At 35.6% G+C, this 27910-nt stretch overlaps 2 protein-coding genes across 5 annotated transcripts in view; one reads left to right on the top strand and one right to left on the bottom strand.

Annotated features, from left to right (window-relative positions):
• The window catches only part of AMPH (amphiphysin), a 151906-nt gene that overhangs the window by 87169 nt on the left and 36827 nt on the right, over nt 1-27910 (bottom strand). For all 4 annotated transcript variants that reach the window (XM_087918530.1, XM_087918529.1, XM_087918532.1 and 1 more), the window contains exons 2-4: nt 23668-23748; nt 17829-17883; nt 4107-4201 (exon numbers count right to left, since the gene is read on the bottom strand). In XM_087918530.1, the coding sequence (XP_087774656.1) occupies nt 4107-4201; nt 17829-17883; nt 23668-23748 (231 nt within the window). The remainder of the gene's footprint in view (nt 1-4106; nt 4202-17828; nt 17884-23667; nt 23749-27910) is intronic.
• LOC148124062 (uncharacterized) overlaps nt 1-27910 on the top strand; it is a 247060-nt gene that overhangs the window by 55710 nt on the left and 163440 nt on the right. The gene's annotated exons all lie outside the window — the stretch shown is intronic.

A 27910-nucleotide genomic window follows, 5' to 3' on the forward strand; every position in this document is an offset into this window, starting at 1 on the left:
AGTTTGGGGTTTGAAAAACTTCCACTTCCCCTGGGATGGAGATCTTCTCCAAACCCTGCCGGTGTGATATTGGTTATGGGCCATGTCGATCTCCGCCCCCTCTGCCATCAGGTACCATTTATGCAGAAGGTTAGGGGCCCCACAGGCCAAGCAGGCAGTATACAGGTCATCATAGAGTCCATCTTTGAACAAGCAGAGTGGAATATCTTCTGGCCAGTCGACTCAGCTGGCCAGGTCACGAAAATCCTCAGTGTATTCAGCTACATGATGATGGCCTTGCTTTATGACCCTAATGCAGTTGCAGGCTTTTCTATCAGCGAGGTCTTTGAAGTGGTGGGGTAGGGCTGTCATGAATTGATCAAAGTTCCTCAACTCTGGGGCATTGACATTGTGGAGGATTACTATCCATCTGGCAGCTGCCCCTTCTAGGGCTAGGGTGATGACTCGCACTTGGGCCCCTTGGTTGGGAAGTTCCACCCGTATTCTTGCATGTAGGTGAGGACTTGTGCCAGGAAAAACCCCAATTTCTGGAGATCCCTGTCGAATTTCACCCCCAAGGGCAGGATCTTTCTCTGCAGTTGTAGGTCCCTGGGTTGGTTGGGGTTAATCCCCTGCTCTGGAATGGCAAGGGGTTGGATACCTGGTGTGGTTGCTGGTCCTCAGCTTGATCAATTGCTCAATCAGTCAAAGCTGGATCAGGGGTGACGGCTCGGGTTCTCTCGATTATTGGTTCACTTGCTCTCCTTCATTGGCGACCTGATTCCTGCACACTGAAGTCCTCCAGGGCTTCCCTCATGAGGCAATTTATGTACCATTTCATCTGCCAGTGGTTCCTCAATCCATTCTTCCCAATCGGAAAGGGCTTCTGGCTCCATTTTTCACCCGGGTTTATGGTTACCATGGGTGAGGGTTACTCCCTTAGCTCTTCCATCCCACTGTCTCTCTTTCCCAGGGGTGGGATGCTAGGATGCTGCCCAGCTCTATAGAACTGGTCACTCTGAAGAACAGCAGACATCGAACCGGTTCTGTGTTTGCTGCTGTTTGGCCCACCTGCCCACCTGGGCTCTTACCTGTCCTTTATTTCCTGGTTTTTCAACCTCAGCTGGCTTTTCATATGCTATGCACCTGCACACTGTACTTTTCAGCTGTCCGGGTGGCACAGCTTAAAGTTTTTTACACACATGCGCAGCAAAACATTGTCACTGAACTGATAGTAACACTGGTTGAATCCCATCTTTCCTACGCCTCTAGATTATTGGGGCTTCATGGAACTTTCGCAGACAGCTTCGATGTCTTTGATGGGGCGCATGAATCCAGTGTCTGGTTGGGTAGTTGTTGAGGTTTCTCCCCAGCATTTGGCTTCCCTTTTCTCATTGCTATTTCAGACATTTTTTCTTTTCCTTTTCCTTTCTTTTTGCAGGGTTCCCTTGGTGGAGTAAAATTTTGGAAGGGAAAAATTGTTTTTCTCTCGAGATCCTGCTTTATGTAAGGACCAGATTCTCTTCCCCATAGAGGATAAGAATGAAGTTTTGAAAACTGGGTATTTCAAAAGGAATTCTTTATTGAAAAGGAAGACAGCAAGTCCACATTCATAGCAGGATCTGATATTCTTCCAGGCATGCAGCTTAGATAAAGGGAGTTGGAACTATCTCTCCAAGAGGTGACAAGTATTCAGGCATCGGGGATTTCCAGCCCACAGTTATAAATCATGTGAAGGCCATACAAATTCAGTACAAGAATTAGGATATTCAGGTTACATAAAAAATGATTATTTGTATCCACCACCACCACCCCTTTCTTCTTCCATTGAAGAATGGCAGAACCATTGATCTGAAAATAATTATGTAAGTCACCAGGAGATGAGCTGTATGGGGCAACGAGTCATATAATTCCTCACTTCAGAATCTCAAGTTAAAAAGGATTCCATTATAACGTGAGATTAAGGAAACAAATGCAAATTAATACTTATCCATGAAGCTCATGTTGCACATTTGAAACTACTCTCTGAGCTGAGTTTGTTCACCATATTTCCTTAGCTACAGTTTTTCTATTCAATCCAATTGCTTGAGTTCACACAATAGATTGAACTATGATCTAGGAAATTATATTTTAACTAATGTAACTTATTACAGTTAGAATAAAATAGACTAAAATATGGAACTAATAAATGAAAGTGAAATGAAAATGAAACTATAATGCTATCTTGAACTCCTTGGAATTAAGGCTGGATAAAAATGTATTTGATTGTACTAAATAAGGCATGGAAAGAATAATTCCAAATTTATCTTCTAATAAACTGGGGTGTCAAACTCATGTTGTCATGGTGGCAGCACGTGACATATTGGGACTTGTCCCCCCTTCGTTAAACTGAGCATGACATGATGCATCCGGCCCATGGGCCAGGAGTTTGACAGCTCTGTTCTATGATATGCTCTGCAAGTCCTTGGCAGACAAGAAATACAGAAATACTGACTTCCTTGTCCCCATGCAAACAGTACTTGGAAGTACTTGGCATTGTGAAAATAAATTTTGCTTGTAGTAGCATCATGTTTAAAAATAGTTTTCAGAGTGAAAAGGGTTACCAAAGCAGCACATACCTTGTTATTAGTTTGAAGATTACTTGTAAATAAATCAAAATCTTGGATTTTCCTATAAATTATCAAGGCTGAATGTCTTTTCCTAAATACATGAGAAGCATTACCTGAGCTAAACAACACTTGACTCAAGCCATATAATATCAAGTGTCTACATAATGCTTAACTTCCTGTTGTTATTACTCTTCCTTTTTAAAACAGTATTTTTTAAAGAAAACCTATTCAACCCTTTCACCTTCATCTCCAAATTTAACTAGTCATAACTTCCACAATTAGTTACTAGACTTTCAACTAGTGATATTGCCTTCAGAAAAAAAATGCATTTGTTTTCTGAATTTTGGGGCAAAATAGTAGTTTTACTAAATTATTTCTTTACTCAGCCACTGCATTTTCTTATCTTTTGCTTGGTATTATCTCATTTCAGTCCCTTTTCTGTTCATTAGCTGTCAAAATAAGTGTCTTCTTGCTTTGCTTATATAATGCTCCTCTTTGTATTGTATCACTATGTTTATTTGTGTTCTTGAATCCAGCACAACCTTCAGAGTCCTCATAGCTTTGGAAAAAATGTTATATGAACTCTAATACAAACAGGGTACTATCTTCAATGGTACCAGGCTGATCTCCAAACCTTCAATCAACTCAGGCTCATTTTCAACCAAAACCACAAAAAAAGGTGAACTTATGCTCTTCAGGAATAATATTCACAGTTGCTTAAGGGATTTTAAAGTACAGGTAGTCCTCGACTTATGACCACAATTGAGCCCAAAATTATGTTATTAAGTGAGAAATTTGTTGAGAGTTTTGCCCCATTTTATGACTTTTTGGGCCCAGTTGTTAAGTAAATTACTACACTTGTTAAGTTAGTAACACAGTGAATCTAGCTTTTCCATTGACTTTGCTTGTCAGAAGGTCACTAAAGGGGATCACATGACACTTCAAGGTCATTGTGAGTCAGTTGTCAAGCATCCAAATGTAGGTAAGTCATATGATGATGGGGATACTGCAACAATCATAAATGTCAGAAATAGTCATAAGTCACCTTTTTCAGTGCCATTGTAACTTCGAATGGTCACCAAATGAACTATTGTAAGTCAAGGAATACCTGTACTGAATTATGTCTACTCATTCAAAATTAGTTGCGGTACAATAAAAAAAATAGGCTTTTGCAATAGCAGTTTCTTGGAACTTCTATCCTGCAGGAAATCAAAAGCTCAGTTTTAGACACTGGTTAAAACTCTTCTTTTGAAAGATCAAGAATAGAATTACTGGAAAGTAAATATGGCTTTATTATTTAAAAATTTGTTGTCTTCTGCTTTATCATTTAGTTTATATTTTTTTTCTTAACTATCTTGCATTCCTTGTTACACAAATAAATATTTAGTCAGAATAGTCACTGAAGTTAACGATATTTAAGATAGTCATTGTTTACTTATCACATGAATTTTATTGTGTCTATTCTAAGCACAATTTAATCTAAATCTGCAATTTCTTAAAAAAAAAAATTATTCTTACCTCACCAACCATTTTCACATCATCCCGGCCATACCAATCAGGTTCATATACTTCATGAAGAGACTCTGTAAGCTTTTTGGAAGCATCTTGCATGCCTAAAATTTTGAGCAGAAAGACTATGTTGTTCACACCTGTAATCTCAAGGTTGGATTCCATTTGATCTGCCTTTAGCAGTGTCATCTCTGAAGTTCATAAACATTCAATAAGGCTATGAAACATGATTTTGTGAGAATTTATTATTTTGAATAAATAATATTTCATTAGAGAGATTATTGTAATTGATTAATTGGTGTGATATTGGCTATATTGATTACCCAAAACTGTTTTATTAAGCAATTTAATCAACGTACGATCTCAACAAACCCACCATGCCAGTAAAAAAATCCAATACCAAACAACAACCTAAAGAAAAACAATCCTCACCAATGAACCACAAGACTCCTGCACATGCTTTATATGCTCTGTAACTCTAAAGGTTAATGAAAATTCCATCAAATGTTCCCTATGTGAAAAATATGCTCATCATGACTGCCTGGAATTACCCAAGCAATTGATTCAATTCCTAGAAACATCCAATGTTGCATTTCCATTTTTCTGCCCACCATGCAAACCCAAACTGGACAAACATAGAGCCCTGTTTGAAAGAGTTGACTCTATAGAAACGCAAATATCATCCCTTGACACCATAGTAGCACCCCTGGACACTTTAAATGAAAGATTAACTAACCTTGAAAAAAAAAAAGAAGACACAATAAAAAACCTGAACATCCAATAGCTACAAACCAACAACTGCAACCTAATCCAATAGCTACAAACCAACAACTGCAACCTAATCCACAAAAAAACATAAATCCAACAAATAATGATATCCCAATCCTCATCAAAGAAGCTGTCGAGCGCGAACGAAAGCGTTCTAACACCATCTTATTTGGTCTAGAGGATATCAATAACAATGAGGATATTACAATTGTCCGCAACATCATCAGTGACTATCAAGCATCAAGCATCTCCCCTGATGACATTTGACTTGACATTACCTGCATCGGCCGAGAGCTCAAAAACAGAAACAGCTCTGTGGCCCCACGCTTGTGCAGAGTCATTTGCAAAAATGAATTAAGCAAACATAAATTCATTTATACTATAAATTCACTCGCCAAGAACAACACCAACCATAAAAACCCCCGCTCCCATATACTATGCACAGAACTCAAAAATCGTCTAGAAAATGGAGATAAGGACCGTACATTGATTACCGTACAGACTGTATCAAAAGAAAGTCACACAACCCACAACTCAGCATCCTACTTCAACCAATCCACCATTACCCAAGATTAGGCACACCCCAACTACCTCAATTCAACTACAACTAGCCTTAAATGCAAGCTACTCAGTGCAAGAAGCCTTGTAAAAAAATATCTGAATTTCTCCTCTTACTAAATATGACTAAATTCGACATCATATTTGTTTGTGAAACATGGCTCAAAGCATCTCTCCCTGACTCCATTACCTCAGTAAGAGACTATCATGTTTACCGATCAGATCGTGAAATCCATAGAGGAGGTGGTGTTGCTATCTTCTATAAAAAGCCCTTACATCTAAAAAACATCCAAGTTACTGAAGAGCTTGCTCTTCCTAAGACCATTATCTGTGAACTGACCTTAAATATCACATTTCGGTTCTTACTATGTTACAGAGCCCCTGATTATGACATCGAACATGTAAAAAGCTAAATACACTACTAACATGGACAGCATCCTGCCCACACACTTTTATCTTTCTTGGTGACTTCAATCTACCGCATATTAACTGGACTCTTAAACAAATGTACAACTGAACCCGTACATGCAACCTTCTACAATGCTGTAACAAATCTGGGACTGGAACAACTAGTAACCAACAATACTAGACTTAACAACAGCCTTGATCTCATCTTCTACAATAGTTTGAATTTAATTTGTGGAATACAAATTAAAGAACCTTTTTCCAACAGTGACCACAACATGATTGACTTTTGTCTCAACATACATCCACACAAAAATCATCACAATGATGAAATCCCCAATTATAATTTTTAAAAAGGCAACTATGATCTTATAATCTTCCCTTAATTGGCAATTTCTATTCACTGGATGCAATACTGTTGAAGACCATTACAACATATTCTTACTAGAAATCAAAAGAGCCATCAAACTATATGTACCAATAACAACTCCCAAAACCAGGAAAAACAGATTACCCATAACAATAAGGAAGTTTCAATTCAAAAAGGGATCACTTCGGCGAAAAAACAAATCTGGTCATGTTGCCAACTTCAAAAGCCGATACAAAAATCTATGCCACCAGATAAAAACTGAATGCACTAATTATCACATTAAACAAGAGGAAAACCTTCTACGCACAAATTCCACCTGTGCTTTCTACAATTTTGTAAACAACAAACTAAAAGACTCAAAGTCCATTCCACACCTGAAAGGACCTAATGGCAAAGACTGCAACGACGACACCATCAAAGCAAACCTCTTTAACACATTCTTTGGCTCAATATTTGTAAACAGCAATGGATCAAGCCCAGTACTTCCTAGTCGAACCACAGACAACTACAATGATCTAATACATATCGATTTTACAGAAGAGAATGTTGAAAAAGCACTACGCAATCTAAAACCATCTCTATCTATTGGACCGGATGGAATATGTGCCTACTTCTTAAAAAAGCTATCCACTGCCATAGCCGAACCTCTAAGCATAATCTTTGAAAACTCTTTCAGGACCAGCTCCTTGCCAAAACTATGGTCATAAGCCACAGTCATCCTCATCTTCAAAAAGGGAGACCCCAGCCTAGTTGAAAATTACAGACCAATCTCTTTATGCTGCGTCACCTGTAAAGTCATGGAATCAATTATTAACCAATCCATTATCCTTCACTTAGAGACAAACAACCTATTCTCTAATAAACAATTTGGTTTCAGAAAAAAACTATCCTGTAATCTGCAACTCTTACACTGCAAAAACATATGGACTACACAACTTGATCAGGGCAAAGCAATAGATGCAATCTACATAGACTTCTGTAAAGCCTTTGATTCAAGTGGTACATGACAAACTACTTCTAAAACTAAAATCTTATGGTATCTCTGGACGCCTACATAACTGGATAGAAGCATGCTGTCAAACAGACAATAAATCGCCAAAATTGGGAGCGTCCTATCAAATTCTGTACCTGTCAACAGTGGTGTCCCCCAAGGCAGTGTTCTAGGACCAACTCTCTTCATACTCTACATAAATGACCTCTGCGATCATATTAAGAGCAACTGTATTCTCTTTGCTGATGATATAAAGCTATTCAACACCACAGACAATACTGCTACCCTCCAAAAAGACTTTGACTATGTATCAGAATGGTCAATCAAATGGCAACTTCAAATCTCAACAAATAAATGCTCTGTCTTACATATTGGCAAAAAAATATATATCAGAGAATAAAATACAAGCTAAATATTCAAGACCTTGTTGAGGATCCAAACTCTGTCAAGGATCTTGGAGTACTCATCTCTAATGATCTAAGTACTAGAACCCACTATAACTACATAGCCAAAAAGGCATTAAGAGTTGTTAATCTAATCCTACGTAGCTTCTTCTCTGGTAATATCACACTACTAACTAGAGCATACAAAACATTTGCTAGACCAATACTTGAATACAGCTCATCAGTCTGGAATCCATATCATGTATCTGATATTAACACAATTGAAAAAGTCCAGAAATATTTCACAAGAAGTGTTCTCCGCTCCTCTACTCATTGCAGAATACCTTATGCCATCAGACTTGAAACTCTAGACCTAGAAAACCTAGAACTACCCTGCCTCCAGGTCCGATCTAAGTATAGTATATAAAATCATACATTGCAATATCCTACCTGCAAATGAATACTTCAGCTTCAATCATAACAATACAAGAGCACACAATAGATACAAACTCAAGGTTAACCGCACCAAACTTGACTGCAGAAAATACAACTTCAGCAACAGAGTGGTCAATGTTTGGAATACTCTATCTGACTCTGTGGTTTCTTCCCTAAACCCCCAAAACTTTAACCTTAGACTGTCTACTATTGACCTCACCCCCTTCCTAAGAGGCCTGTAGGGGCATGCATAAGTGCACCAATCGTGCCTACTGTCCCTGTCCTATTGTTTATTTTTATTTTTCTTATATGTATCCAGCTCATGTATTCAAAACTATGTTTATTCTTATACCTGTATCTTGTAAGCGATTGACAAATCAAATAAATACTAAAATACTAAATACTAAAATGATAAAAAAAATAGTAGTGATTGGATATCAATTGACAAATGTGAATACTAAAAATGAATGAATTTGACTATATATTTTTTCTATAGAAAACTAATCACTTCTTATTTAGCTTCTGTCTTTTCTTTATTGCCCGTATAAATCCTAAGTTATGCTTAGCAGAAAAATTATTTCTATAGGGTTCTTTTTTGTGTGTATTTTCTGCTGACTCCAAGTTTTGTCTGGATTCCATTATGCAAGAAATCTTCAGATTTAGTTACACACAATGGATGGACAAAGGTAAATAGGTCAAGGCAACAGCTCTGCTGTTTGCTTTGTTTACACCTGCATAAAAGTCTAGTTCAAAACATACAACTCAAACCTACCATATGGCATTTGATGAAAAATAGCTCTTATGTGTCGCTAGATTTTCAGTGGTATCAATCAAACAATCAAATTATAAGCCATAAATTATTATATAACAATTGCTGATTGAAAAATTGGATCATTTATTAATTCTTTTAATCTGTTGTTTCAAGAGGATCCTCATTTGAGGATCATTTTAAAAACATTTTCCACCCTAATGCTCCCCTTGATTTTTGGCTCATCTGCTTCTCTTTACTTTTTGAGCTTCTTCTTTGGCAACCTCTCTCTTCTAAACATCTCTCCCTATTTTTCTAAAACTATTTCTATACCATTTTCACTTCATGACCCTTGCTTTTCCAAGTCTATAAGGACAAATCTGACAGGCAGGTTTAATATAATCAGGATTGGACCTGATGAATGATCATCAAGAAATACCCCAGTTGTAGGCCAACCACTTCCATATTTTTGCCACCACACTCAACTCAAGGCAAACATGATGGTCATATCATACAGCAGGCATCTGCAATCATATACCTGTCAGAATCATAAGGAAGGATTTCAGTGTCCCTTTTACAGTGCAAGATTTATTTCATCACCACTTAAATGAGCATTAAGCTAGCACGCTAGAAAAAAAACCCTCTACTTCAACTTTGTTGTTTCTTTGTTCACTTGGGAAAAAAATATCTCCATGAATTCTTTGATAAATTAAATGAAACTATACACTAGACCTGTGGTGGTGAATCTATGGCAGGTGTGCCACAGGTGGCATGCAGAGCCCTCTCCGTGGGCATATGTGCCATCATCCCAGCTCAGCTCCACTGCTCAGCATGTGTGCATGCCTCCCGCCAGCCAGCTGGCCTTTAGGTCTCTGCCACACACATGCAATGGTGGGGCATATGTGCAGGGGCACATGCATGGGAGGCAGGCAAATATGCAGGGAGCGCCTTGCATTTTAGGTATGTGTGCATGCCTGAGCACACACACTTTGGGCACTTGGGTTCACCATCACTGCACTAGACTGATTAAAATTAAACTCTATCTTATCTAAACTTGGGGAAAGTTCAGAAGAATGAATATTTTTAAAAAATATTTCTGAACAATGCCAATTCAGTTGCTGGTTATACTTTATCCCACTAGCAGTTAAATATGTGACTTAAATCTGCAAAATGAAAAATTGGGAAGTCAGAGATCTTCCCATTATGAAGTATTTACAGTATTGTGCTAAAGTGTTAGGCAGTTGTGCAAATATGCTGTAAATTAAGAATGCTTTCAGAAATAGAAGTGTTAATTGTTTATTTTTATCAATTAACAACATGAAAAGTAAATGAACAGAAGAAAAATCCAAATGAAATCAATATTGTTGTGATCACCCTTTGCCTTCAAAACTGCAATAATTTCTATTCTTGCCCACTGTCAGGGATTCTGTAGTATTATAATCAGGTGGATTAGCCAATATATCAAGCAGGTGCTAATGACCATCGATTTCATATGTAGCTCATTAACTGAAACAGTAATAGTCATTAACTGAAATAGTAACAGCTGTGTAGGAGGTTTATGCCAAATCCAAAGTTGAAGTTCTGGGGGATAGTTTCATGTCACAACCCATACACTACAGCAACACTGAGCATAAAAACAAGATGAAAGATCTATGAAAGATAACCTATATGATAGAACAAAAGAAGATTATTGCCCAAAACTACTTTAAAATGCTATATAGTCAAGATGACATATAGAAGAAAAGATTATAAAATATTTAACCAAGAGGAATTTACCTATAATTCCAGAATTTACAAAGGAAATGTTAAGCTCTAAAATTACGATATCAGAGATGAAAGCCACAATCAAAAAGCAAAAAAGCAATAAAACACCTGGACTAGACGGAATTCCCTCAGAAATATATAAAGAAATCCAAAGCCCTTTAAAACAATTAACCTTGGACTTATATAATGAAATAACAGAGCAAGCAAAACTTCCCAATTCATTGACAGATTGCACTTATTCCAAAAGAGAATTCAGATGCCCAACAGATCAAAAATTATAGACCAAATTCATTATTAAATGTTGATTATAAGATATTTGCTACAATAATTGCAGAGAGAGTAAAAAAAATCTTAAATGAATATATACATTCAGATCAAAATGGATTTGTACCAAAAAGACATTTAAGAAACAATACAAGAATGATAATGGACATACCAGAATATTATGATAATATTATCAGATAAAGAAATGGCATTGATATTTATGGATGCGCAAAAAGCATTTGATAATTTGAATTGGAAATTTTTCACTTTTGGAGTACTGCAAGTACTTTTGGAGAAAATTTTATAGGATTGATCAAAGCAATATATACTACCCAAACGGCAAAGATAATATTGAACAATGAATTGGCTGAAAAAATTAATATATTTAAAGGAGTAAGACCATTATCGCCACTATTGTATATCTTAGCAGCAGAGATACTATTAACACAAATTAGGCAAAATCAGGAAATTAAAGGACTGAGAATCAAAAAAGAATATAAAACACAAGCCTTTGCGGATGACATGGTGTTTATCATAGAGGATCCTCTTGAAACAGGAAATATATTATTACAAGAAATAGAGAAATATGGTACAGTTGCTGGATTGAAGATAAATAAAGATAAAACAAAGATGTTAATTAAAAATCTCACTAAAAAACAGAGGTGTTGGAAGGAAAATTAGAGATATAGACGAATAAGGTGAAATATCTTGTGGTTTGGTTAACAGCAAAATGTTCATCTATAAAAAGAGATAATTATGACAAATTATTAATACAAATACAAAGAAATTTGGATAATTGGGGGAAACTGCAACTGTCATTGATAGAAAGAATTGCCACAATAAAAATGAATATTCTGCCCAAATTATTATTCCTTTTTCAAGCAATTCCAATAAAATTAGGAAAAAAGTTTTTTGAAGAACTAAATAAGACAAGTTTATTTGGCAAGGGAAAAAGGTGCAAATAAAATTGAAACGTTTGCAGGATAGTAGAAAGAAGAGAGGTTTGGACTCCCAGATTGTGAGCTCTATTACCAGGCCACAGTCTTAACGTGGATTAAGGATTGGGTAAATCTAAAAAATAAATGAGTATTAACAATAGAGGGGCACAATCTGCAGATTGGTTGGCATGCATTTATATTGGAAGGAAAAATACATTCCATTCATACTTCCAGAGGCACAAAGTTAGAGACACTTTATTATCTGTATGGGAGAGAATCAAGACAAACCATTACATGAAGATCCCAATTTAATTATCCACCATAAGAGAAATGGTGTATCCCAATGACCTTGACTTAAATAAATTACTGAGCTATAAAACATTATTGGATGAACAGAGAAAATTGAAAACTAATCAAGAACTGAAGGAACAAGCAATAAAAATAGACTGGTGGTCCTATTTACAAATTCAAACAAGATATAAAAAAATATAGAAGAATTTGGAATATATAAAGATCAGCAGGAATTAGATAAAATATTACAAGGGTCAGATGAAAAAATGATTACCAAAATATATAATTATCTCCTAAGATACAGAATGGAAGAGGAAGTGGTAAAAGAAACCATGATAATTTGGGTGAAAAATTTTGGTTACAGCATTAATTTGGAAGATTGGGAAAAATTATGGGAAATAAACTATAAACTAACTCTGCAGCATACAAAGAGAATTTATACAAAATGTTTTACCGTTGGCATTTACCAGCAAGATTGGCTAAGATGTTCCACAATAGATCAGCAAATTGTTGGAAATGTAATTATAAACAGGGAACCTATTTCCATTTGTGGTGGACATGCCCTTAAGCTAAAAAATATTGGTTTAAAATTAGGAAATGGCTGGAGGAAATGACAAAACAGAAAACTGAATTGAGGCCAGAGACATTCGTATTGGGTATATTAAAAGATAAGATAAGTAAGAAACTCCAATATATTATATTCCATATAATAACTGCAGCAAGAATAGCCTTTGCCCAGAATTGGAAAAATGACAGCATTCCCTCTGATATTATGATAATGAAAAAGGTTTTAGAGTGTTTAGAAATGGATAGGCATTAAATGGAAATAAAGGAGAGAGAAGAGACAGAGTACTACGAAATTTGGAATTTGTGATTATAATTGTTTGCAAAGTAGACACAAAATAGAGAGATGAAATGAAAGGTTATGGTGTGATGCTATGTATACTTATGTATAAATATGTAAATAATCACATAAATATATGAAAATATGACACAAATCAAATGTAAAATAATTGTAATAATATTTAGTAATATTCCATATACTTAAGAATATATCAAGGTGAGTGAACACTACTACAAATATGCTGCACTGAATGGAAATATATTTAACTGTTTTTAATTGTAGAATTTGTTTAATAAAGTTTTTTAAATATTAAAAAAGATGAAAGATTGCATCTTTAGCAAGGTCATTCCCAGGCAAAGGTTTCAAAACAGACTGGGATCGATCAATCAGAATAAAGCTGGAAGAGACCTTGGAGGCCTTCTAGTGCAACCCCCTGATCAAACAGAAGACCCTATACCATTTCAGACAAGTAACTATCCAATCTCTTAAAAACTCCAGTGATGAAGCACCCACAACTTTTGAAGGCTAGCTATTCCACTGGTTCATTGTCCTCACTGTTAGGAAGTTTCTCCTTAATTCTAGATTCTTCTTTCCTTGATTAGTTTCCATCTATTATTTCTTATCCTGCCCTATGGTACTTTGGAAAATAAGTTGATTCCCTCCTCTTTGTGGCAGCCTCTCAAATACTGGAATACTGCTATCATGTCACCCCTAGTCCTTCTTTTCTCTAGACTAGCCAAACCCAAATCCTGCAACTGTGATCTTCATATGTGTTTGTCTCCAGTCCTTTAATCATCTTAGTTACTCTTCTTTGCATTTTTTTCCCAAGACTCAACATCTTTTTTGTAATGTGGTAACCAAAACTGGATGCAGTATCCCAGATGTGGCCTTACTATGGCTTTATCAATCAGTACTAATATTCATATGATTTTGATTCTGTGCTTCTGCTTATACAACCAAGAATTGCATTAGCTTCTTTGGCTGCTGCAGTATGCTGCTGACTCACGTTTAAGTGATTGTCCATTAGGACTCCAAGGTCCTGCTCTGTTACTGTTTTTTGAACCAGGTTTTGCTAATCTGTACTTGTACCTTTAGTTTTTCCTGCCTAGGTGCAAAACCTTGGTTTTCTCCACATTAAATTTCATTTTGTTGGATAGGGTCCATTGTTCAAGTCTGTCAATTGATCTTTTTGGATCTTGAGCTTGTGTTCTGGAATGTTGGCTATTCCTGCCAGTTTACTGTCATCTGCAATTTTGATGAGTTCCCCTTCTATTCCCTCATCTTAGTCATTTGTGAGATATTGAAGAGTACTGGGCCTAAGATGGAACCTTGTAGTATCCCACTACTCACATCCCTCCATGAAGTTGTAGTACCATCAAGGACTACTTGTTGAGTATGGTTTATCAGCCAATTACAAATCCATCTGGTGGTGATGCTGTTTATCCTACATTTTTCTAGCTTACCGAAAAGAAGTTATGGTCTACTTTGTCAAGTGTAGGTGGACTGGTTGCTTTCATGGTGTGGAGACAATAATGTGGTCCTTAACACCAATAAGACCAAGGAGCTTATAGTGGACTATAGAAGGAATAGATCAGACATCCAGTCCAATGGAGGCTGTGTGGAGCAAGTGGCCAGTTTCAAATTTTGAGGTGTTTATCATAAAAGAGGACCTGACCTAGAGACTCACATTGCATCACTGGTCAAAAGGGCCCAGCAGAGATTATACTACATGAGACTTCTCAGGAAACAACTGAATGAAAAACTGCTGATGACCTTCTACCACTGCACCATAGAGAGTATTTTAACTTTCTGCACCTGTGTATGGTTTGCCAATTGCACAGTGGCAGATAGAATAGCACTCCAGAGGGTTAACACCATTGCCCAGAGGATCATTGGTTGCCCTCTCCCCTCTTTGGAAAAACTTTAAAGCTCCCGCTGCCTTAAGAAAGTTCAAAACATTCTTAAAGATCCATCTCATCCTGGGCAACCTTTTCTTGAACAACTACCATCTGGCAGACAGTACAGGATAATAAAAACAAGGACAAATAGGCTGAAAAACAGCTTCTATCCCAGGGCAGTAACTATATTGAATTTTACTGTATAGTGCAATATTAATGCAATATCAGGTTCTCAGTTCAATTGGATAGATGTGTGTGTTGAGGTAATTCCCCGTTAGGAGAATGAGCGCACACAGGGAGACGTAGTGAGAGTAGTGAAGAATAATACACACACAGCACACAGATACACTGTATCGTAAAATGTAGGTTTTTTACTTCCAGTAAACGGTTAAGCAAAGTCCAAACAAGCAGTCAGTTTTCAGTCCAGGGATAATCCAATAACAAAGTCCAGTATCAAAAACAGTTCAGTAACAGACTTACATCAAATCCAAGACGAACTATGATCAGTAACACTCAATAGGAACGGTAACACTCTCCAGAACAACAGAACTGAACTGAAACAACCCAGGTTTCTGGCTCCATCTTATGGCTGTTTGAGGAACCACACCCAATTACAGTTTTAGCATTCTCTTAAAGAGACAATATTAAAATGTCTAGCCTGGTTTATATATTTTTCCAACCCAACTATTAGGTGACTTACATTCCTAACAGTGCGTTTGTGTTTTATTTTTATAGTTATAATGTACACTGAAGATGGCATTTAATTTTGTTGTACGAGGTGCAATGGCAATAAACTAAACTAAACTAAATGCCTTGCTGAAGTCTAAATATACTATGTCCACAGCATTTCGCTTATCTAGCAATTTAGTCACTTTGTCAAGGAATGAAATAAGATTGGTTTGGCATGATCTGTTTTTAAACAAACCTGTGCTGATGCCTAGTTATTTCTTTATTCGTTTCCAAATGTTTGCAGATCTAATTTTTGATTATATTTTCAAGTATCTTTCTAGGTATTGACACTAGGTTGATTGGTCTGTAGTTTCCTAGGTCTGTTTTTTTCCCTTTTTTGAAGATGGGGACCACATCAGCTCTTTTCCAATTCTCTGTTAGTTCCATGATGCTCCAAGATTTTTTAAAGATATGATAAAATGGTTCTGAGATAACATCTGCCAGCTTCTTTAGAACTCTGGGATGTAATCCATCAGGTCCTGGTGATTTATATTCATGAAGGTCAGTCAAATGTTTTCTTACCATTGTCTTGCTTATTTTAATTTTTGTTTTTAGTCTGTTTTTAATAATTATGTTTTTAGTAGTTGGGCTATACTCTCTTTTTGTGTGAAGATTGATGCAAAGAATGAGTTAAGCAGCTCTGCTTTCTCTCTACTGTCTGCTACTTCCTGGCCATCTTCTCTCTTTAGAGAACCAACTGTTCATTGACTTTTTTCTTATTATATGTTATTTATATGTCGAAAGAAACTTTTAAAAATTATATTTGACTTCTGTTGCAAGTCTTTGTTCATTCTAATGGTTTCTGCTGTTCAAACTCTTGAAGAAGTACAAGAAATGGGCAAGGTTGAGGATCGTAGATGCAGTGGTTGGACAGGAAATTAATGTAGCAGATGAAAGACATGCCATGCTTACTTTCCTTTGACATTGGAAGATGTCCAGCAGTGCCATCAGCATAGAACTGATGGAAACCAGTGTGACCCAAATACACTTATCTACTGTCTGGAGAAATTATTTTCATGGAAGAATTACAGCCAAAAAGCCATATCTTTAATGTGAAAACAAGGCTAAGTGATTCAACTACACAGTAAAACATAGGAATTAGCTTGCAAAAAAAAATGGCAAGAGGTTGTTTGGACTGAGAAGTCAACATTTGAAAGATTTGGCTGTAACTGGAGAGCAGTAAATAATGAGTTTCTGCAGGCAATAGTGTAGCATGGTTGTCAGAGTATATTCATGAACTGGAATAGAGCATGGTAACAAGGTCAGCCAATAAATAGGTATAGCAACTTAAGTTGGCCAATGAGTACTGTTTGGAAACTGAAACTAGAAGTAGCCTAGACGTGGCTCTATATTAAGCTCTGCAACTCTGAAGCTATGTTAAGCTGAGTCTGTCTATTGAAAATGAAACTTCTTCTCTCCTCTGCTGTGTATCTTGCTTGCCTGCTGAACTAAAGTGAAACTGATATCTGTTTCTGAGTTGAAGTTGAGTTGCCATTCTGCTCTGAACCTGTAACAAGTCTGCTCTTTGAGTTTGCTCCATGTTGGAAAAATCTACAACTGGTATTGTAAACTTTATGTGTTTATAAAGAAGATAAATGAAGCCTCAGTCATCTGTGTTTACTTTTCGGACACTGAATTTATGCTGCAATACTCTGAAAAACTGTGGATCCTTGAAAGCCTGTGATTGTATTTCTGCAAATGGAGTTGGAGATTTGGTCAAAATCAATGATTCCTCAATGCTGAGAAACACAGGCAGATACTTATCTATCATGCCATATTATCAGGAAGGTGTGTAATTAATCCCAAATTTATTCTGCAGCAGGACAATGGCCTCAAATATATAGCTAATGTCATTCAGAAATATCTTCAGCATAAAGAAAAACCAGATGTCCTGGAAGTGATGATTTGGCCTCCATAAGAGCCCTGAATTCAAGCCTGTTTTGGATTACATGAAGGGACAAAGGGATTTGATGCAGCCTATATCCGTAGAAGATTGTGCTTATTTCTCCAAGATGTTTGGACCTTGAAGGAACTTTGCTGAATTCCTTCAAAAACTGAGTGCAAATGTACCTAGAAAAATTGATGCTGTTTTTAAAGGAAAGGATAGTCACACCAAATGTTGGTTTGATTTAAATTTGTTTTCTGTACTTTTATTTGGGGACACTGCTACAATTTAGTAATAATGACTGAGCTGTTTCTTATATCTCAGGTGGACTAGCAGTTTCACTCTTCTATTAGTCTGTTTGCTTAATGGGACATTGGTGACACCTGAACAAAAAAACTTCATAAGCTTACAAAGAAACTAATTAAATTATACATTTAAATGTTGTTTTCATTGCAATTACCTTTAATTGCAGCTAAATATCCTCGAAGTTCTTTTTGAAGTCTGGAACCTTCTGCCTGAAATACAAAATAGAAATAAAATAAAATCCTGTAAGCAACTCAGATCCATGAAGAAAATAACTGAATTCTCATATGTGATTATTATATATATTATATGCAGTATATAGCTGAATTAATATTGCATATCAATTCAGTCAAATTTAATCTCTTAAAAAACTAAATGAAAAAGTTCTCTAGAAAGCAGCTAAAAATCCCCACATATTTACTAAGTGACTCTATTATGTAACAGACTTGAAATCAGGGCTCTATACAGTAATGCAAAACATGTTTCTACAATATACTAGGCTTCAATGCAAGTCATTTGATGTCTATGGATATTCTCAATCATCCATATCATAATTATCCCAAAGATGATTTTCAAAAGGGAAGTTAATTTTTTTCCTTGAAAACGTTTTGCTTCTCATCCAAGAAACAGAATGTTGCCTTTTGAAAAGCACCTTTGGGACAAGTCATTCGTTGTTTCTGGCTCTGCTCCTTGGAACTGTGAAGCAACTGACATGGCCGGAAGACTTAAAATGATCTGCAGAGGCCTATTGTTTACACAGGAAATGAGCAACGCACATATTAATGTACTGCACTGTATTGTACTATACTAGTGTAGGTATAGTGGTTAACAGTGCTGCAGTGAGAACAGTTCTAGTCCTTTATTAGGAATGGAAACTGGAAGTCATGCAAAAACATTAACTGTATAAAACCTGTACTCAACTTAGTTCTGAGAGGCAATTTTTCACCATATGTTTGTCCAATCTACGAGCACAATTCAGCCCCAAATTTATGTTGCTAAATGAGAAATTTGTTAAGTGAGCTTTGCCCCATTTTATGACTTTTCTTGCCATATTTGTTAACTGAATCACTGCAATTATTAAGTTAGTAACATGGTTGTTAAATGAATCTGGGTTCCCCATTGACTTTGCTTGTCAAAATGTCGCAAAAGATTACATGACCTCAGGACACTGCAACCATCATAAATATGAACCCGTTGTCTAGTATCCAAATTTAAATCACATGACCATGGGGATGCTGCAGTGGTCTTAAGTGTGAAAAATGGTCATATATCACTTCAAATGATCATTAAACTGTTGTAAGTCAAGGACTACCTGTACCATTTTCTCTCTCAGCCAATAGAAAGGCTTCATTAATCAAGTTCTATTTAAAACAAGCCCAGAAATGTTTAAAAAGGGAAAAAATAAGCATCAAAGCATGAATTAGTATAATATAATTCTGAATATATTAGGAGCAAATATTTCAAGTACACTCATGAGTATAGACCAAAAAATGACAACTTTTGAGAAAGATCATTTCTTAGTTTAACATATTTGTAATCAACAGTAAATTCAGTTGTAAGTATCTCACTCATAATTTAGTCACATTTTTTTCGTTCAGGTTTTTGAAAACTGCTCCCATAACATCAAACACAATTTTAACTTCAAACCCTTCGTTTGGTTGGATCTATTTTTTGGGTTTTATACTGAATAGATAATAAATAAAATCTACAACAAGAGAGTACAGCAAGTTCTACTTGATAGATGAATTAATTACAAATATTTGGAGTTATGTAACATTGCCCAACTTTTACTTTCAGAATATAATTAGTTACAGAAGGTAATTACTTTGCTGTAATTTAGAGCAATGCAAATTTCACTTAAGTTAAAAAGGTCTATTGTTATGTTTTTATGATCTATTTTCTAATTTAATAATCCTTAGAATTATTAATTGGCCAAATTTTGCATTGTATGTAATAATTTGTATGTAATAATTTTCTAGGCGCTCCATGACATGAGATCTAAGATTCAAAGAATGGGATCTTGCTTAGGTTTCCCAGGGAAATAACATTAGATCAGGGATCCCCAACTCCTGGTTGGAAACTGGGCCTCCAAACAGTGAGTGACCAGTGAAGTTTCATTTGTGCATCCATGAGATACAGGTTGTGTGTGTGAAACTGCTGCCAAAACCATTAAAGCCACTCCTGCTGCTTGTCTGCAAAACCAAAAATGTTGAGGATCTCTGTTTTGACAAATATTAAGCCAAGAATTTCCCCCAGGATTTCTCACTAATCATCAATGCTACATTTAAGTATGACTTGAGTGACTGTAGTTTGCATCTCTTAACATAATATTTACACTAATGCCTTGAAAAGTGGACAATAGAGGAAGCTGTTACAAAGACCAACTGAAATGCCTCAGTTGACCTGAATCAAGCAAGGAATTCTAGAAACATCAGAACAACCTAACCAGGCAGTGTCCCTAAACATTTTTTTACAAACATTCACAAATCAATTATGTTAGGTTGACTAAAGAGAAACAATTGAAATAAAATACAATTAGTACAAGCTATGAAGCAGATAGGCTCCATGACTTTTTTTTAAAGAAGAAAAGAAATCCATTAAATTAAGGTATTTGGCAGATGTGTCATCTACTGGATTAAATACAAATATCAGGCATTTTTACCAAATTCCAATATGTAATGTATTCCAGTCATGAACATTATAGCTCCGTGAGATCAATTGGAAGTTAGAAATAAAATGTAAATTTATTATATATATTGATTGATTGATTAGCCCTTGGGCCATATACAATTTAAAATGAAATTGGAATAAAATAAAATAATTTAAGTAGATAAAATATGATAAAATTATATTTTGGTATTACCCCTACCCCAATCAGTCCCACATATGCTGATCTCAACCAAATCATTTTGCTTAAGTACTGTGCTCTATTAAATGTTATTTTCAGATTCTGGCCACATATAAAGTAAGTTGTTTTGATATGATGATCCCAATGGGTCATTTGTTTGATATATAGACTGAGGTACCTGTCTCTTATACAGGTAACAATCAAATAGGATGTGAGCCAGGTTTTCTACCTCTCCCACTCCACAAATGCAGAAACATTGATTGTATGCTGTAGAATGGAACCTCCCATATATGACCATTGTGTCAAGCTGTTCGAATTTCGCTCCCATAAATATCTTCCTAAGATCTTTTGGCAATTGTAACTTCAAACAGCTATCTATTTGAAAGGTAAGTTTGTATTTGCGCAGCAGTGGTAGGATTCAATTTTTTTTACCACCAGTTCTGTGGGCATGGCTTGGTGGGCATAGCAGGGGAAGGATACTGTAAAATCTCCAGTTAGAGGTGATATTTGCCGGTTCTCCAAACTACTCAAAATTTCTGCTACTGGTTCTCCAGAACTGGACAGAACCTGCTGAATACCACATCTGTTGTGCAGCCATTTCAAGTTACCCACCTTATTAAGGATAGCTATATTATTTTGTGCTTCTGTATCCTTGATTCTTTGGGCAGCTCTTTTTTTAAATTGTTCTGTTACACAAAAGACAGGAAGGCGACAGCTTCCTAAAAAAATTGTTATTTAGTGATCCAGGAGATTTGTGATTATGATTTTATTTGCTCTAGTTGACATAACTTGGGGAGTCTATCAATCTCCATTTCACTAACTTTGTGCCAGTAGTTATATGCTCAAATTTTGGATAGTGTATGAATTGTATGAATTCCCAATTTAGTTCTAACTGCTGCAGCAGATGTTCTTAGATCTACACCCAAAATACATCTCAAATGCTGGGACTGTGTTTGTTCTAGTACTGTTGTTGAGTATAGACCACAAACGTCTGCGCCATACAAGAGCATAGGGGTAATCTTAGCTTTATATACTTTGATTAATGGGACTAGGGACCCTGGGTAACTATGATTCTTTAATTTAAGCAGTAAGTTTTAACAAGCTTTTGCTCTAAGTGTACTCTTATGATGATGGCAAGCCCAAGATCCAGTCTTGGAAAGTTATGCCTAAATACACAAAGGTGTTAATCTGTTCAAATAGTTCACCATCTAATTGCCATCTATGTCTCTGATCATGTTTTCCAAACATCATGATTTTTTATTTAGATTTACTAATGGTTAGGGAGTTGTCCTGGCAATAGGAGTAGAATCTTCTTAATAGCCTACGTAACCTTACTTATGAATACGACAATAAAATCATATAATCAGCATACAGCAAGCTATTACAGTATGTATTTAGGATCACAGGCAAGTGTACCATGGGATCCTTCATTAACCCTGGCAAGTCACTGATATATAAACTAAATATTAATGGGGGCAGGATACACTCTTGCCTTACCCCTTTATTTGTGTGAATCCTGTTAGTGAGAGCCCCATTAACCCCATACCATACCCTCAAACAGGTACTTGTGTAAAAGGCTTTAATCAAAGCCAGCAGTCTAGGTTCTATTTTAAGGGGCTATTTTCATTTTTACCAAATTCCAATATGTAATGTATTCCAGTCATGAACATTATAGCACCATGAGGTCAGTTGGAAATTAGAAATCAAATATAAATAAGTTTGCTGCAGGGGGTGAGAGAAGAAGCTGAGCTGGCTCCAGCTTTGCACAGCCAGTGCGCATTCCTTCAGTTGGCAGGTAGCTGTAAAAGGGCAAGAGGAGAAAGTGTTTTTCTGCACCTGTGCAGTGTTTGCCCCTTGCAAGGAACAGCCTGAGGTGTTGGCAGCAATCACTTCATGAGGAGAACCAGGCGTGGCCACCCATTATCGCTTTGGTCAAAGTAGGAACAAGTGGGTGGAGGGCAGCCAGGAGTTATTTCACAATTGTCCCAGTTCCTCTTATGGCTCCTTAGGAAAGTTAATTGCCCACTCCTGAGTTAGATCAAAACTGAAAACAAGCACTTTGTCCAGATGAATGAAAATATTTGAGGGGGAGGGGGAGGAGAAGAAGAAGAAGAAATAGGGGGAAATGCCAAATCCAACCTAAACATCTGTCCGACAGCCCATAATAATAATTGGCATTAACAAATTCTTCATTGGTCAATTGTAAAAGACAGCTTTATTCAGAACAGCTTACATTCTTTGGCAATATATCTAACATCATCAAACATGAAAATCAGCCTACCCCAAATACTTGGGAAGGATTGATAGTTAGACAAAAATGCCAAATCCAGTCTGGACATCTGGCTGATTGTGCAGTAAATCATAATAATGACAACAGTAATAACCACCTTAGAAGGCTGCTTGAGATAAATATATGAAATGTAATATTCACATTATCTCTACTATAATTTGCCAACCAAACAAACTAATCTATTTCAAATTCATACAAATTAATACAAATTAATACAAATTCATACTAAAGCATTTGGTTTGAATGCAGATGATTCTAAACAGTAGGAAATACAGATAGTCCTCAACTTACAACCACAATCATTTGAAGTTGTAACAACACTGAAAAATATGAATTATAATAGGTTCCCACACTTACAACCATCACAGCATCCCCCTAGTCACATGATCATAGTTCAGGTGTTTGGCAACTAGCATATATTTACAATAGTTGTGATCCCTGTTTGTGACCTTCCCAGTTGGCTTGAGGATGAATAGGCTGTGCTTTAGTAAAAAAAATGTGGATTTCTACACTAGATTATCTGTATTTAGTTGACATAATTCAGCCTAAAGGATTTTATTGGCACTTTACTGGATATAATCTGAGGTTTGTTTCTGGTAAACCATTTTTGATCTTAAAAATTTGGCAGAACTTCTGAAACATGAGGGTTTCATCCAGATTAGAAACCAAATGTATGTTCTATTTTATTTCTCAGTTATAGTCATAAGTTTCATAAGTTGAAAGGTGATCAAGAAAAAGCATTAAGTACCTAAACATAGAATAAATTATATACATTTCTAGTTAATGTATTTGTTAGTCTATGGGTTAGGATCTAGTGAATTAATATCTTATATGATAATCAAGCCAACAAAAACCTACCTCTTGCCGTTTGAAGTTCTGAACATATTCTTCAAATTGTTCATCTTTTGTTTCATCAGCTTTGCCTAGCTTCTGAAGCACCTGTAAGTGAAGAACAAGATAATTCATTGTTATTTTGAGCAGGTCTCATCAAATATCAGTGGAGTGATTATATTGTTTTGACATTATCGGTGCTTCATCTCATTTTGATGTTTTACTATTTTTTTCTCACCAATTTATATCACAATACTAATACAATAGAAGCTATTAAAAACACTCTCTAAGAAGAAAATATTGATTAATCATTTTATCTCCCTGTATCAATAGACTGTCAATGTTTTAAAAATTAGCAAGGGTCTTGGCATATTTTTTTGTAATAAATCTTTCTGTTGATGAATGAAATTTCTGTTGATGAATGAAAGGCAACACAATATAGAAAGATCTGACAGAATAATAAACCACTATGCCAGTCAGGATGTTGAAGACCAAACTTTATTAAGCTTTCTCTTATATGTTATGGTTCATTATTCCTGACAGTAATAACATTACTTCAATCTGTGTCTAATTTTAAACATATAGCAATAGAGAATCAGGAAAATAAATTGATTTGCCAGTTAATGAGATATGAAATCTTAAACATGAACTGACAAGTGAGTTTTGGGATTTATCACCCACGTTAATCTTCAAATATATTTAATGCAATACAAATATGTACAAAATCATTATGGCGAATATTTGCATTGCTCAGAAGTATGCTGAAGGGACCAAGATGCAGGATCTCAATTAAGTAAGGCATAACATCTGTGGGTGATTTTACAACACAGTGATAATAGTAGCACTTCATTAATGCACAAGTTGAAATAAAATGGAATGAGATTTGAAACAAGTGCAAAGCAAAACATACATCTTTCACCAGAAGGAGACTTCAAACTCCTTAGGCACTGAAGAGAGTTTGGCTCTGCTATTCATAGAATATTGTGAAGATGAGCTGTATATGAATCAGAGAAAATTGAAGCATGAACTTTCTAGATGGCAGATTTCAGTTACACTGTTTTAATGGAAGTGTGTAACTTCACACTTCCATTAAAACAGAAGAGCATTTAAAGCTTGTTCTGCAAACACTTATTCTAACCAATGCACCCTCACTCTGTTCTTTCTTGGCTGTTTTCCTTTTGAAGAAAAGAAGGTAGAAGAGAGAAAGAGCTGAAAGAGGTAAGAATATGTAGTGACATTTAAAAACCCAGGACAATCTTGAATTTAACAAGACTTAAGATTCAAATTTTAAATAATCTGGTTTTAAAATTCAATTGGAGATTATCCAAGATTTAATCGAAGTAAAAAAGAAGTTTTGATTGAGTTCTTTTTCTATATAAAAAGATGACAACAGCATGTGAGTAATGAGACTGTGTGCATGTGTGTAAATACGTGACACTCTCTCTCTCTCTTAAAAAAAAATCAACAGACAGTTTTCTGAAATAAAGAACTATAACAGAGGGCAAAGGGTGTGACATCTATGCTCCCTTCTTTAGGGGTATTATAGGTTGTACACAACTTAACAATCTTCATTTAGTGATCATTTGAAGTTGTAACAACATTGAAAAATTGTCTTACAATCAGTCATTGCATTTATTAGTCAGAGGTCATATGATCAAAATTTGGTTGCTTAGCAATTGACATGTATTTATAATAGATAAAGTATTCTGGGGTCGTATGATCACCATTTCCAACCTTTCTAGCTGACTTCAATCAACCAAAGTCAATGGAGAAAGCCAGATTCACTTAACAATCATGTGATTCACTTAATAGTGGTAAAAAGTAAAATTGGGCATGACTCATTTAACAACAGACTTTCTTAGCAACAGAAATTCTGTTTGCAATAAAGAACAACCTTATACTGTATTACAAAATATCATGTTGCACTATCACTATAATAAAATCTGGTTCTAGCTTTTGCATAGGGTGCATTCAAGATTTTTCTCTCCCTAGTTTTCTTCTTTTTGCAGTTCCAGTTGGATCAGTTATATATGCATCTTATATGTTAAATTCCATGAATTTAACTGCAATGATTGAATCTAGCTAACTTAATATAAGTTGCCATTTTGAGTAACTGGTTAATGAATAACAAAAGTAATATTTCAAAAGGATTGTGTCATAGATTTCAGGAATTATTGCTTGTCCTCACTTCATATACTTTAAGATCCCAATATTTACCAGTATCTCTGGTTAAAAATAAACTGGTTTTTTACTTTTGGATTTTATGTTTTTAAAAACATGTTTATAGTCAACTGTTGTTTATAAAATGTAAAGTTTTTACACCAGAAGCTATATCGATAAACTGTGGTACTGACTAGAAACAGGCCTGAACACAGAAATGGACATATTTAACAATATTATTGTTTTGATTTATATTCTATCTTTCAGGATGAACATTAAATATAATGCAAGCACAGAGCACTCAAAAGGGGTGCACACATATGGCTCCTCTTCAAAATTGTATATTCTGGAAGATGTCTGTATATGGACATAAAAACAATACTTCTGCTGGGTCTCAAATTCAAGTTGAAATGTTTGTCTATTTTTTTATAAATCAAGACTGAGATGGGTGAACAATAGATGATAGTATTATCTGTGGCCTCCTAGCTAGTGCTGCAGTTAATATTTTAGCATCTACATTAATGAAACATATCAATCTATAGCTTGCATACTTCATAGAGTGTTTATTAATATTAGCATAATATAAACCTCAAAAATAACCGAAATATGGAATATTAAATTATTGATTATAATCCTATTTTTCATTGGAACTAGTGATGGCTACCCTAACCCCTCAGGTCAGAACATGTCCAATATGCTACTGGGGAAGAGCAAAGGGCTAGTACTAGTAGCACCAGAAAAAGTGAAGCGACTGGGCAAAGCCGAAAGGACACTCAACTGTGGATGCATCTGGTGGTGAAAGGAAAGTCTGATGCTGTAAAAATCTATTCTCCATAGGAACCTAGAATGTAAGATCTAAGAATCAAGGCAAGCTGGACGTGGTGAAACAAGAGATGACAAGATTGAACATTGATATCTTAGGAATTAGTGAACTAAGATGGGTGAATTTAATTCAGATGACCATGAAATATACTACTGCGGGCAAGAATCCCTCAGAAGAAATTGAGTAGCCTTCGTAGTCAATAAAAGAGTAGGAAAATCAGTTATTACATGTATGATTAAATATGTCAGTCTTTTATTGTGTTTCCCTGCAATTATCCCTAATAAAAATAGTTCTCGTTTCAGGTCTATTTGCTGTTTTATCATCTCTTCTAGCCAATTCTTTATCTTCAAGCAATATTTTTTCACTGCCGGACAGGTCCACGACATGTGGTAGTAGGATCCCGACCTTTGTTTGCACTTCCAACATTTAGGTGACATATTTGGAAACATTTTTTGCCAATCTTGCTGGTGGCAAGTGCCATCTATAAAATATTCTGTATAGGTTCTCTTTGTACACTGTTGACAATGTTAATTTATAATTTCTCTCTGTTTTTGCCAGTTATCTAATTCTATGGTGTATCCAAATATTTTTGCCCAAGCAATCATTGTTTCTTTTACATATTCTTCTTCCATTTTAAAGTTCAATAGGTAATTATACATTTTATTAATTTTTCATCTGTTCCTAACAGTATTTTATCTAGTTCTTGGGGTTCCTTATAGAATCCATACATTCCTAAATCTTTCTTGTATCTCATTTGGATTTGGGTATATTGTCACCAGTCCAAATCAATTCTGTTTTTTAAAATTCCTGTTGATTTCAAACCTCCCTGTTTATTTTGTATGTATTTATATCTTATAATCTTACTGAGCTAAACATTAGGGTGTATTAATGCTTCCATCGTGGATAACCAGACCAGTATTTTCATATAATGGTTTTGTTTCATTTTTTCCCATATTGAGCATTTCTAGTATAGTGTTTTTGAAAATATCTGTGCGATTTATTTTTCCTGTACCATATGAATGCATGCCAACCCAGTTGTAGACCTTGTCCTTCTATCGTCAATATTTATTTTGTTTTTTTAATTTATCTACTCCTTCACCCATGTAAGAATTGAAGCCTGACATTACAGCTCCCAATCCAGGAGTCCAAACCCACCCTTGTTTTTCGTGTCTTGTAGCATTTTTCAGTAGTATATTCTGATATGCCATTTTTTTTTGGAACAGAAATTCCTATGTTCTTTTTGCAACATTTTGGTTTATAGTTAGGCTGCAGTTTTCATAGGCAGAT

The sequence above is a fragment of the Pseudonaja textilis genome, chromosome Z (assembly GCF_049901715.1).
Source record: "Pseudonaja textilis isolate UNSWEBS1 chromosome Z, rPseTex1.2, whole genome shotgun sequence".
Classification (NCBI taxonomy): domain Eukaryota; kingdom Metazoa; phylum Chordata; class Lepidosauria; order Squamata; family Elapidae; genus Pseudonaja; species Pseudonaja textilis.